Raw genomic sequence first — 13,961 nt, 5'->3', positions numbered from 1 at the left:
GCCTGCAGTTACAGTCGAGTGAGGCAGGAATGACAGCGTGGTTGCACATCTGTGCACCACCGTGCCATACAGCCATCCCAGAATTCTTCTGTAGGCCAAATATCTTGTAACTCCTTTTATATAACTGACATGGCAAGGGAAGATTTGTAAGGAAGGTTTAACTTTCATTAAATCAAATGATACAGCTGGAGAAAAAGAAGACAAGCTTTTAAGCACATAAGACTTTCAGATTTGCTTCTCTTTCAGGACTGAAGAAGAGGACAATAGCACAAACAAGCATCTGCTTTTTCCACCTAGATCGTCTTGCCTCACTTACATCTTCATGACAACACAGCTACAACAACACCACCATTAAAAAACCTTAATCCTCTGAATGTTAAATAGCCATCTCCAGGTGTCACAATGGTTTATTTGAATAAATACCATTAATAAACTTTAAAATGCCCCAAAGTAAGTCTGTCCAAAGTGGGTGCCACCACATTTTATGACAGCGCCCTGTATATAAACCAAGGACACCTGACATATAAAGTGGTATAAAAATACAAACTGACTTTTGCTTCTAAGTATTTCCTGCCCTTTTAAACTTTGCACTTGTTCATTAATTTCAACAAATACTGAGGTGAACCAGCTGCTGAGGTGAGAGGATTCATATAAATCCCTCACAGACGTTTGCTAACTTCAGATAGGAGCTTTATTATCTACTAGTGATTAATCAACAATTAACCAGTAAGTGTTATGGAGTCCCAGTACTAAGGTTCACTGCCAGAGGAGAATAATGGATTTTTCAGGCTGGCTGTGTCTACAAGAAGGGGAACTAAGAGCTGAGACAGGTCTGAGATAAAACATTTGGAGGAGATTAGAAAACACAAGAAGTCATTTTGTTGCTCTTCAGCTTGCCTTAAGAGAGAGCACTTCACAAGAGTTAAGCATTTACACAACAAACCGAGTGGAAAGTTCAAACTCATCCATCAGTTTGCTGATGAAGAGGAATGTGTTTTGCACAGCCAAACAAGGAAGTCAGGCACAGGTGAGAATTACTGCTCCTGTGAACAATAATAAACATCCAAAGTGTTACCCTCTAACTGATAGATTTTGAAGCTACAAAATCAGCTGCTCTGGCTCTGGGGTACTCAGACTTCACTCAATGCCTCTCATACAGCCACAGACTTCAGTTCAAAACAACAGGAGCCGCTAAATTGTTGAATGCCACAGGCAGAGGACAGACATGACTGAGGCAGCATCCATCAGTTCTGGGTCCATCTGCTTACTGCAAAACAAGGCAACGTTTTCCCCTCTTCAGTCCTCTCCACCACAAAGTTTCTGCCAACTGGCCTTACAAAAAAATCCTTCCACACACCAAATCTGGAAATAATTCTGATCTGGGCTATACAAGCAAGACATATTTACACTTAAGAAAGCGTAAAATTCTTAGGTGTTATCCCACTCAGTGTCTCTCCATCTATGTCCGATTTCTAATACATACAGAGGAGGCAGTAAAACAAAAAAATAAAAGTGGAATTGAAGAAAAATGTTCATGTCTGAATCCGAGTAGGCAAATGACATAAGATTGAAATATAAGTATCAAATATAATTAATCCTCTTCATATTGAGAAGCAAGTCTCAAGACAACTTGAAGGGAAGACATTATGGAGCCATAAGTGTATAAACTGTAGGAAAGCCTGAAGTTCAAGGGCTGAGAGATCCCATCTCATGTCCCCTGGACTCTTCAGTTATTGCTACTCCTCATAGTAATAGTGCGTCTCTAATTTCACAACCTCAGTTATGAACGTGTCATCTATGCCCAAAAGATGGTATCACATATGAGCATAGCTACAAATATAACAAAGAAATAAGAGTAAATGAATAATAAATATGGTAGTACAGACAATCTAAACAAATACAGTATTCTCATGAAGGGGTTACAAAATACCCATTCATCTTATTTTAAAGACCTGGAAACAGAGAGAGGCCACAGAAGAAATTTTACAGACAGAACCAGAACACATGTTGCTGGCTCTCAGTCCTAGACTCAGGCCACTAGACTACACAAAAAGGTGCAAACGCCTTTAGGAATTCATTTCTAAGTTTCCTCTTTTACGTCATAGACAGCAAAAAGACCTGCAAGTAGTTTCAACTCATTTACCTTTCCTATTTTGCAACTCTGAATACTTTCACAGGTTTCTGAAATACTGTGGAATTCTCCATGATGACAAATATGAAACCAGGTATTAGTTAAATCAAACACAAAAAACTTTCCAAAGCTCACATATTGATTACTTAACACGCCACAGAGTAGGAAAAAATATTCCTTACAAAGCCATACTTTAATTTCACTCAATAATGTTTCTTCATAAAGAGCTCTACTCAGCTGGAAGCATTAACAGCCTACCAGATGGTTCCCTTCTCAATAAACACTTATGTTTTGTAAGTTTAAAGTCTAATGAACTGTAGTGCAGGAAGACAAAAGTTATGTATGCAGAATGGTTCACATGGCAGGTCAAGGGCTGGGGCTGAACAGCGGACTAGCTCCATAGAAACTCCCATTTCTATGGTAGCTTTACACTAGAGTAGGGAGGGAGGAGGCACAGCTGATCCTGCCAAAAGATGAAGACAAAAGGTGCTGAATGCTTCACACCCACATACACCCACACAGCCCCACAGCTAATGCTGGACAGGAGAAGGCTGTGACCACCAGATCCTGGCCCACAGCATTGTCCTAAACCAGCAGGTGCTTCCAGAGCCCCAGAGAGCCTGTACCATGCAGCAGTCCATGGAAGAAACTTAGCTCAAATTTGATCATACAATCGCACAATAACCACTCCTGAGTTATGCCTGGCACCGCATAAGTGTACAAGGCAGAAAGTAGGAAACATTCATCTTCTTCTGCCCCTGCCATCTCCCCAGCAGTCAATCATAGCCAGCCACAAATTAATTAGAAATGAGCAGCCCAAATGTTGCATGTCCAGCTGCAAACTGTGGAGCAGCTCTGCTTGCCCAATTGGGTATAAACAGCTTAGTGTGGCAGCACTGGGGAAACCCCTCTAGAAGATCAGCCAATACCTGGGCTGGGTCTGTCACATCTTTCAATAGGCTTTATAATTGTGCAGCTACCAAGCAGCCTGAATTGTGTTTGACAACCTGGTGTGGACAATAGCTCAAAAACATTTCAAGTTTTGAGCTGAGAAACTGCAAAACAGTACAGCCAGCAAAACTCACTGACTCACCTTGAGACTGATCTAGATCTGTTAAGTGCTTTGACAAAGATCAAAGATGGTGCAGACTGGCGTCTTTGGGCCAAACTCTTCATTTTCTGATTGGAAAAAGAAACAAAATGAAGTCATAGGTGAGATTCAGAACAATAACTGCATGCATACAGACTTGTCGCAGCCAGATTCCAATTTCAGACCATGGGAAAAAGGCTGAGTTATTGCCATCAGCAACCCTGGAGGGGGAAAATGGTTGTGAAATATCACATATTGAGAAAAGCAGGAACACAACCAGAAAGACAGTGATAAAGAAAAGCTCATAATTGGTGTCTATACAGATACCTGAAGTATGCTGCACACATGAAATAAACACCTAGAGCTTGTCCTCAACCACTTTTTGTCCCTTAATAATCTATTGTACTTTAAATTTATCAAATATCTAGATGGTGGTTCTAATTTCAAATGTTTCATACACTGCTGTGTCAGGCCTGACATTTACCATAAGTTAAGGTTTGAATTCTACCCACCTAACCTTATGTGCTACATTGGGCTACCTTTTTTTCCCAAATCTTTAGAGATAAGGGCAATTTCCTTCCCTACTAATCTAGCTGGAGCATTATGTCTTGTCTCTCAGTAGTCAATAATGACATTTTTTTTCATTCCTGATTGTGTATGCGACAAAACAGGAAAGTGAGAGGCAGGGCAGTTCTTAGCAGAACTAGTAAGGGAATGGGAAAAAGGAGAGACTCAAAGAGAGAGAATGCAGCAGGAAAAAAAAAAAACAAAGCATAAGGAAGAGATGAAAAAGTCAGTAGCTATCAAGGGAGCATGGATTCCCATTCAGTGAAGTTGAATACTACAATAAAAATACTGAGCAAATAAACAACACTCTTCCCCAGAGGTAGAAATTTTCAAAAGCACCCACAGGAGACGAAAACACACATTTCCCTGAGCACAAATATATTCAGCACTGTATCCTCCCCCTCCTGCAGCCAGAAGCAGGACTAAGGAGTCCTGGCCCTAACTTTGGAGCTGCTCTCTAGAACTGGTTGTGCAGCCTGCTGTCAAGGTGCATGACCTCTCCTCTCACTGACCCTCCACCAGAAGGGTGGTTGTTACCTTATTTAGCTCAAATATTTTTTCAGAATAACCTGGTGAACAAAAGGACCGGGGCTGAACTCCTCCCGAGACCCCGGCAGGACAGTATCCAATGCTAGAGCAGTCCCTTACACCAGCCTGGTAACTGCTGAGAGCCCCCAAACAAGTGAACCTTTGACAGTCATGAAGTCTTTGTTCTCAACTAATCGCAAAGCAAGACTTTCTCCCCTTTATACTAAAAATAACCACTGATTACCAGGAATGGATACGATAGGGAACAACTGATTCTTCTGCCAATGTATGTGCTGGATGTGGCACACATTTTGTTTGGGCAGGTGCACAGTGTGCTCCACTCAAGAGAAATGAAACTCTACAGTACTAAGTGCTTTACTTGCTTTTGACAAGTGCATTTCTTTTACTCATTGCAGTGCATTTGTTATTGTGTCATTTTTCTGGTTCCCCCTTTATTTATGTAGACCACGCTTGTTTGTTTTGTCAGATACTCAGTTACAGCTATTGTTATAATTCAGCTGTGCAATTTCAGTTCACCTTTAAAAATGATCCCCTCTCCCCTCTTTCTTTCATCAGAAAATAACCTTCTCAAGACTGATGAATTAAGCCTGGGAACATTTAACTGTCTTCTATCCGATCAGAAAATAACTGGATAATAACTTAATAGATTACTAACAACATAGATGCCCATTTTTGCTAGTTTTGAGCAACAAAGAAAGAAAATGCTTGGCTAAATCTTTCTAGTGAGTGAAATCAGTTTGCCTTACTGTTAGCAAATCTGAGAAGCTGTTTGCATTTTTAAAAGTAGCATATCTACAAATATGAAGGGAAAAAGAGATGTGTGTAACAATGCAGTCTAACATACTACAGAAGACAAGCCACAGATTTCCCCCAGATAGCATTTTCTGTAGGAGTTTATATAAAGCATCAACTCCCAACTGGAACCTTACTGCAAGTCTGACTATCGGGCAGGTGGCTTTCGGGGGTGGTTAAAACTAGAGCATCTCAGCTTCTGTGAATGCAGTGGAGGTTTGGTTATGTTTTCAAAGAGATCTTAAATCCTTTGGCTTCTCAGATCTGAAAAGGAAGCCACTAAAAAAATGCAGCATTTAAAAATCTCTCTCAATTATGGCAATTTTTTTTCATGCTTGGTTTAGCAGCACTGAACAGTGCCTGTGGCAGTGAGATTCCAGTCTTGACTTAGATATTTGAGGACCAAGGTAAAGATTAGGACTACAGCAAGTTTAGTAAGAGTTGACTGGCAGAGAGTCACAGAATAATTCAGGTTGGAGGGGATCCCAGGAGGCCTGTGGTCCAGCCTCTCTGGACCTGCTGAGAGCAGGACCTGTTCAAGCAAGCTGCTCCAGACTGCCTCCAGTCCAGGTCTGTGGACTCTCGTCTGAGGATGAGACTCCACTGCCTCTCTGGGCAGCCTCTAAATACAAGCTATTAAGCAAAGCTTACAAAGAAAAGCCTTAAAGCATAAAAAGATCACTGATGAGATTTGGAAAAGGAAATTTTTCACAGCAGAAGTGAAGTGAGTCAGGTCAGCTGTATGCAAATAAAAACATTACACCAAAATATTGACTACAAACAGAAAGGGGGTTTTTGCTTTTATTTTGCTATGTACATAGTTTGGGAAGAGAAAATAAGTGACCATCATGATAACTTGAATTGATTTACTCTCAGAAGGAGAAGGACAAATTAATTTTTGGCTGAGTTGGACCCATGCCTGCTCTCCTCAATTTCACTGCATTTACATGTGCGAAGATGTCAACCTGGCAATGCAGAGAAGAGATACATCCTGGACAGCTGTAGTGAGAGCAGATGTTTGGGAGCAAAAGGAGATGCAATGACCAATTATCTAAGCATGGACACAGAGAAGCATTTCTCAACATGTGTCCCACATCATAACCTCCCATTTTTTCATGTAAATATTAGAAAGGTCAACACAGAGAGAAATCCTCATACTTGCTGGCTGAGTCACACCCATGTGAAATGTATCATAAAATCTGTATTCATAATAAATGTTTACAGTGTGCCAGATGCAAAGATGATAATCTTCTATCACTCAGGACCAACTGGAGTTATTTTTGCCTTCCTCACATTCAAAAGCTTGAGTTCCTGCCCCCCCCCCCCCCCCAATTCAGGTTTAACTTCATACTTTCTGCATTTCTGGTGGTGGTTGTCTGGACTGCTTTTTTACAGAAACAAAAAGGTTTGCTTTTTCTGTTGTTGGACTGGTGGTATGCTTTAGTATTTGGCTAGTTTCTCATCTGGTATAAACAGACATAAGGCTATAGATTGCAAAAGAATAAATTTACACCAGATAATGATCAGACCTACACTCTAAAACACTGTTTTGTAAACTGTGATGGTAGGTGGTTTATGAGCAGATCAGACCACCATGCTGAGGACAGTAACCTTGCAAGCCATCACTGAAAATATGCTGTGTCTCCTCAGGAATTAGAGCCCCTACAGATCACAGGATTACAGTAAAACTTTCACAAGTATCTCACAAGTCATCAGCTGGATGAAAAAATCTATTCCTGACTGTCAGTATTCAACAAATTTTGCGTTGCAGTTGAAGTGGATACTGATATTATATGGAATTTATGTAAATTAATATATTGCCGAATTATATTAATCTCCATTCTGTGAAAAAAGTAACATACAACAGTATCTTCATGATGTCCTCAAAAAAATTGGAACTGAAAATGAAGCACTCTCTTGTACTTTGTGTATATCACTTAACTATATCAAGCTTAGAAAGAGAATGGCAGAGCATGAATTAAATAATGTGTGAAAAAAATCATGGTACTTACTATTTGTTTTGTGATCACAAATAACTAAAGTAACAGATATACAGTGTTTATAACATTTTACAAGTATCTAGAGAAGTGAAAATCTATGCAATAAATGGATATCCTGCTGCAGCTACTGCAAAGGTGGTCGGAGCAGGGGGGCTAACACAGGGGCTGTGCTGTGTGGTGTCATTCTCCAGGAGCACGCTGCCCACGCTGCCAGGTTATGGTGCCTGACCGATAGGATGGTCAGAGATGTGCAGGAGGATTCCTCTCACCCAACCTCAGACTTGCACACCTGGGCTATTCTCTCTGTGATCCTTTTATAGTCAACAGAGAGAAAAGGACACATTTAGCGCACAGTTCGTCTTGTCCTAGACGTGCTATTTTCCTCCACTGACTGTAAAAGAAAACTAAGGTGAGCAAGAAAATTGAGTTAATCAGCTCAATCCTCTCCTTGCTATCTGAGCAAAGGATAGGGAACAGACAAATCTGCGAGTTCAGTAACATAGGGCACAACTGCCTTCTGAGAGAGCGGTTTGAGCTTAGGATGAGAGAATTATATTACCTGATGTTTATTTAAGAGATTCATATACAGAATAGCGGAAAAATGTATTCAGTTCCTGTCTGACAGGTGAACGCAGCAGAAATGCCTCCTCAGCCATGTGCAGACACCCTTATAAAAGTCTCCCCTGAGATGAAAGGATTTCAGACTCCTGATTTACAGGCTGGGTCCAGAAGTGGGTCAAGGCTGGGACATCTGCCTGGGTCATTTAACTGGGTGACAGGGACAACACTCAGATGTGCCAATACCTTGAGCTGAGGATTGCACTCAAGTGGCTAAGCTCTCCCTCTCACTGCTTTATTTTTCTAATAAAAGAAAGTCTGATTTTAACAAAGCCTATTCTTTAAAAGTATCTAAGTTAATAACCATGAGGCATTTCACCCATGCAAACTCTATTCTTGTCTGAGCAACAAAACCTACCTGTGGTTTAGCTAGACATGAACCAAAGCACAGAACACAAACCTTTACCAAAAACTGTAAGGCAAAGTTCAACTAACTGCCTGACAATCAAAAAATCAAAACAATCCTCAGCACCTAGCAGTTAATTTTCTAGGACCATTGGGCATCACTCTTTCTCCTGTATCATTGGGCTATGTAGGAGAGGCAATAAATCATTTTTTCTTTCATGCTATTACCCAGTATTTGTTAGACTTAGAGTGTATGGTTGTCTAAAAATACAAGAAATAACAAGAATGTCTTATGCTTTGGTAAAGCAAGAAATGGCCCATACTGACCTATAACATTCCTGAGCCCTTATAAACAGGGTGAGAAGATGACTGCATTTGAACTGCTGGCTCAGGCAGCAGAGATATCTAGGTCCCACGGAGAGCCCATTTACCATAAAGGCAGAGCAGGTGACAAAACTATGTGCTTTTGTTTATGCTGGCAGAATACTTTTACTTACAAGGACTTTCCTAAAAAGAAAGCCATTTTTGGATGGATAACTGAGGAGAAAACAATTGCAGGGTCACAAGAGGAAAGAGCTATCAACACAGTGGAAGCAAAAGCACACCATCATGGAACAGCAGATGCTAGAGAGCACAGCAAAGACAGAGACTAAAGGCCATCTCAGAGTAGAAAGAAAAACGAATGAGAGAAACTAAGAGCAAAAGATGTTCTACCAACTGCCTCCCAAAGCACTGATAGGGATGTGTTCAAAAGATCTCACCCATCTACATAAAAAGATGGAGATGTGGAAGACTACTAAAAATGTGGAGAGAGAGAGCATCAATCTTTGGCCTGTGGGTCCTACTGTCAGCTGCACTGCGCCCACAGTGCTCAGACCAGCGACTCTGGTTGTAGTGGTTTTGATGAAGCCCAAAGTTTCCTTTCAAGCCTGACACAAAGCAGGAAGGTTAGCACATGGACATAATTCTGCCCCGGTTGCTGTACAGCAAGGCTTTCTCAGGAGCCGTTTTCAGATAACAGAGAGAGGAGATTCCCCCACTCCACATGGATACTTCAAGCAGTATGAAGTAAACAGGCAATAATTTGATACATGCAGTTCTTGGGTATTAGATCCTACACGATCTGACAAGTCCCTCGCTTTCCTACTGTCACTATGAGGGACAAAAAAAACCCACAACCCAAGACAAGGAAACGCAAAAACTAGAACATATTGTTTTATGCATAATTTTCAGTTTCTCTCATGGACAGACAGAGAAAGGATTGCTAATGCTAGTTGGTAATTAAAGCAGCATCAGGAGGTACATCACAACAGTAAGTTATCGTAAGCCAGCACAGCCTGCCAAGGTGATTTCAACCTAAGGACCAACTACGCAGATGACTTCATTAAAACAGGGGCTTTTCAGTACTCATCAGAGATAAAATTGCTACAGGATATGTCTGCGGGATGACAGGAATTGTCCATCACTTCACTAAACAGTGCCAGAAGTGTTCCTGGACAGCCAAGATTCCCAGCACTACCAGGTGTGATTTTGGAAGCAACCCACCAGATCTTCAGCCAAGGACCAGAGTAAACAGGACAGACACTTGCAGGAAAAAGAACTCTCTGCTTAAGGAGCTTTATGTTAAAAAACATATATATAACGGCATGAGATCAAGGTATCATCAAATACAATGGCAAATACAAATTTGATTCATCTTTGCACGGTAAGACAAGTAAAGGGATGAAGATTCTATATGACTACCTCTACTCTTCTGATGCTGTTAATTTACTTGAATTTTATCCATTTAGTACACTCTTAGGGGAACACTATAAGTCTCCTTTCCCTGACAATAAACTGTTGCTGTATTTGTGATAAGAATCACAAAGAAACACATTTTTATGGTGATGGAATACCATATTTCATGTCTCAAATCATAAATACTATTTTGGTTAGTGTGCAAAATGGTTAATTTTTTGCACACATTGTATGAGTAAATATTAAAAATTGCTGAGCCTCCAAAACATTATAAGTAGTTACTTGAAATCTTCAAGGAGGCAGCAAAAAATCCTAAGAGTGACTCCTTGTGTTACCAAATATTGTCTTGTGTAAAATATTCAGGGTTGGTTGGAATCTAGCCCCTCTAAGAAGAGAGAAGCGAAACACCAGGAACTTATAAATATGGTTAAATGACCACAGCTGCTACTGCTGACACAGTTACACTGGCATGAAAGATGTCTCTGCTGCATAGTTTGTTTTGATAAATTTGTAGAAATAAGCTCTATCAGTATAATCACTCTTTCTCATGTTACTTCAATCCACTTCAGAGTTGCATCAATTTACTGGTATTGGTTACTAAACTAAACAGTCAGTACAAAACTTATCTGTAGGTCAACCACACATAGTCCAGTGACTCCAATAAGTCCAGTAAAGGAGAGAATCTAGTCTAGAATTTTCCAAAAGCATTAACTAAAACACTGCACTTCAATGTCACCTTTTAGCAGGGTGTCTTGAAGGCCTTGTAAGCATTTAACAGAGAGAACCTCCCAGTGTCTGAGAGAACTTTGCATGTCAAGAAAAGGAAAGGAAATGAAATGTTTCCAGGAAAACAGTTGAAATGGTCACACAAAATGAAAAAGGTCCTAGACATCTTCTGTCTCTTGGTCCTATGATGTGATCAAGCATGTGATACTTCGGTTTTGTTTTGACAGCCAAGCGGAAGATGAAGCAGGAGTTCAGACAACCACAGAACAATGTAGCAAATCTCAGCTAATTTGAGAAAGGTAAAGTGGCAATAATAAAAATGGGAGAAAATTTCAGTGGTCATTTAGCATCCCATATTTGGGAGCATTTGTGCCAGAAAGTAAAATAGTTGATGTTAAAGACATATTTGCAATAAAATTGTTCAACTTGACATGCTGTGTCACCAGTATCAAAACTGACTTCTTGCCAAAACATTCTTCCATTTAACTGTTTGTAACCAATACAAGCAGTGTAATCTCCCCAGTAGCAAGAAAGAGGTTCTGTATTGTAAAAAAATACAATGCTTTGGCACTGAGTGGAAGACAAAACAGAGGTATATATAGAGTCCATAGGATCTAAGTAGTAAAAAAAACTACTTGAACTGTCACTGAGATCCAGCTCCAGGCAAAATTAGGACTAGCCCACTGCTGCACATGGATAAAGGTAAGAATCTTCTTCCTCAGATAAGCACAAAGAGATGGTGTGCTAGCAGTCTCAAGGAAGCACCACGACCATGGACAAACAGCTGAGCAGTTGGCTGGATGTTGGTGGCTGCCTGCGCTGGCTGTGCACAGTGTAAAGCTGCCATATGCTGCACGGCCCAGCCAGGGTCTCAAGCTGCTTCTCCGCAGGAAGATTTCCATCTGTACCCCCGCTGCATGTGCCTCCATGCTGAGGAATTCCAAAAGGGCTGCCAAGATCCGTAAAAAGTAATATCCCCGCTCCCTTGTCAGTGCTGGCAAAAACAAGGTCTGTGTTCCTTTGCCTGTGGGCTCTTTGGAGCAGGAATAGGAAACACAAGTGCTACCATTAATATTTGTCCTCAGAATACTGAATCATGAAGTAGAACTTGTAAGAAAAAAATGTTCATCCTCACAGTACTTGAGCATCCTTTCTCATTTCAGGCGGGTACCTGGCATCAGGGCTCTGCCAGGTTGGAAGGTACATGGTACTCTGTCTTTGGCAAAAATGAAAAGAAATGATAGAAGAAAAATCAAAGCCGCACATTTAGACATCTCAAATTAGATTGCAGTACTTGGAGAGGATGAGTGTCTACTCCATCACTTTGTCCAGCTAGGCAGCAGAAGGTACTCCACCACTTTGTGTAGGCATATCACACTCTCTCTTCAGAAACCGATCAGGTATTAACTGCAGCAAAGTGCGGTAGAAGTCTTGGCCAAACACTCTCCAGGCAACTATTTCACCATTGCTGCTGCCATGAGAAGAGGTCCCCAGGGCTGCGGTCAGGCTGGAGCGCTATGTGCCTTGGTGGGACATGGCACACAAGGACACAGCCCATGGAAATGAAAAGCTTTACTCCCCGGCCCAAAGAGATGCTTTGGCAGGCGGAGAGGGACCAGGAGTCCCCTCCACACCACTGTGCCACGGCCAGCAACCACCACTCAGCAGCAGGACTGGACACAAGCTCAGCCTCTACTACCACGCATCCTAAATTCATGTCACCAGGTGGACAGATTTAGTAAAGGGCACGGTAACCTGGCCAGTCATTCTAATCCTACCAGTCTATTTGGCAGTCAGTAGTATTGTGCACCTCTAAAGACAAGGCAGTGCATAAATTTAAACGTCATTGTGAGGCAAAATTGGTAAGGCAGGAAGGTACCAGCTCTACTTTGGACAGAAAATCACTACAGCACTTGCTAAACCAAAGAGGAAAAAAGAGTTCCTGTTTTACACAGTGGGAAGAATGTGGTTATTACAGCTCATTACAGCTAAATATAAGGCAGAAACAAGTAATTGGCTGTATGCAGAAATGAGCATTTTGCACTTGATTGTGTCAGATGCTGAAAAGCAATTCGAGACATCAAACAGATTTTACAACCAGTTTTGAAGATGGGATGAGGCTCTTCTGCTATCAGTTGTGATATACTGAGAGAGCGCAAGGCGCTTCTTCGGGAAGCTGCTCTTACATTTCTCTTGTACAAAGCACGTGCGAGAGCAGCCGGCAAACCCCCTCAGTTCTAGCAAATCCTTCCCTCGCTCCCCCAGACACACTTGCAGCAGACCCCTCTTGGACCCTGTGGATAATCATTCTGCAAACCTCCCCCTGCTCTCTCTGATACCCGCCCAGCAAAACGCCCAGACATCCATACGGCAAAGCCCCCCTTTAGGGCTCCCCGGGACATCCATGCAGCGAACCCCCACATCTCCCCAGCACATCCATTCAGCAACACACACACACACACACACACACACACACACACACACACACACCCCAGCTCACCGGGAAATCCATGCAGCGAAGCCCCTTGGCTCCACCGACCACCACCCAGCAAAGCCCTTCCCGAGCTCCCCGGGACACCGGCGCCGCAGCCCTCCTCACCCACCCCTCACAGCCAGGCAGCAGCCTCCCTTTGCTCCCGGGACAGCCGTGCAACAACCCCCCTCAGGTCCCCCGGGGTTATTCACCCGCCTGAGCTCCCTGAGCTCCACCGGGCACCGCCGCACACCCAGCTCCCCGGGGCACCCGTGCAGCAAGCCCTTCCCGCGGACACCCCCCGCCCCAGCTCCGCCGGCAGCTCCCCCCGGCCCCGGTGCCGGTCCCGGTGCCGGTCCCGACGGCGGCGTGCCGCCCAGCGCGCTGCCCTGGCGGCAGCGGCGCAGGACCCGGGACGATGGAGCCGCGGAGTGCCCGGTGGGGACGCGGTGGCCCGCGGGGGGCTCCGGGACCGGGGCGGGGGCCGCTTTCCCGCCGGGTCTCCCGGGGGCGGCCTCACCTTCTTGCTGTCGGCGGCGGCGAAGACCCTGCTCTCGCCGCTCACCGAGGACGAGCGGCCCGGCCCGAGGTGCTCCTGTTGCGGGGACATCACGTCCATGCAGCCCCGCGCCGCCGCCCTCCCGCCGCGGGGACACCCGCGGGGACACCCGCGCCGCCGCCGCCGCCGCCCGCACCATGGACAGGGCGCGCCGCGCCGCGCCACGCCCCCCGAGACCACGCCCCCGTCTGCGGGGCACGCCCCCTCGCACACCCCCCTCACAAGGCCACGCCCCCCCGTTCGCGCCCCGGTCTGCCGAGAAGGGGCATGGAAGGCAGCGGGGGAGGACGGCGACGCGCATGCGCCGCCGCCAGGAAAAGGGGGAGGGGGGACGCTCGTGCTGGGGAGGGGGCGCGTGCCCTCGCCCTGCGCCT

At 43.9% G+C, this 13,961-nt stretch overlaps 1 protein-coding gene across 1 annotated transcript in view; it reads right to left on the bottom strand.

The window, feature by feature from the left end:
- Positions 1–13,697, bottom strand: part of ARHGAP20 (Rho GTPase activating protein 20) — a 62,007-nt gene extending 48,310 nt beyond the window's left edge. The window contains 2 exon segments of the mRNA XM_074816991.1: positions 3,225–3,310; positions 13,549–13,697. Of these exon segments, the coding sequence (XP_074673092.1) occupies positions 3,225–3,310; positions 13,549–13,647 (185 nt within the window). The 5' untranslated portion in view covers positions 13,648–13,697.
- Positions 13,698–13,961: the final 264 nt, after the last annotated feature.

This window comes from Strix aluco, chromosome 2 (assembly GCF_031877795.1).
Source record: "Strix aluco isolate bStrAlu1 chromosome 2, bStrAlu1.hap1, whole genome shotgun sequence".
NCBI lineage: Eukaryota > Metazoa > Chordata > Aves > Strigiformes > Strigidae > Strix > Strix aluco.
This window is presented reverse-complemented; position numbering and strand designations above follow the sequence as displayed.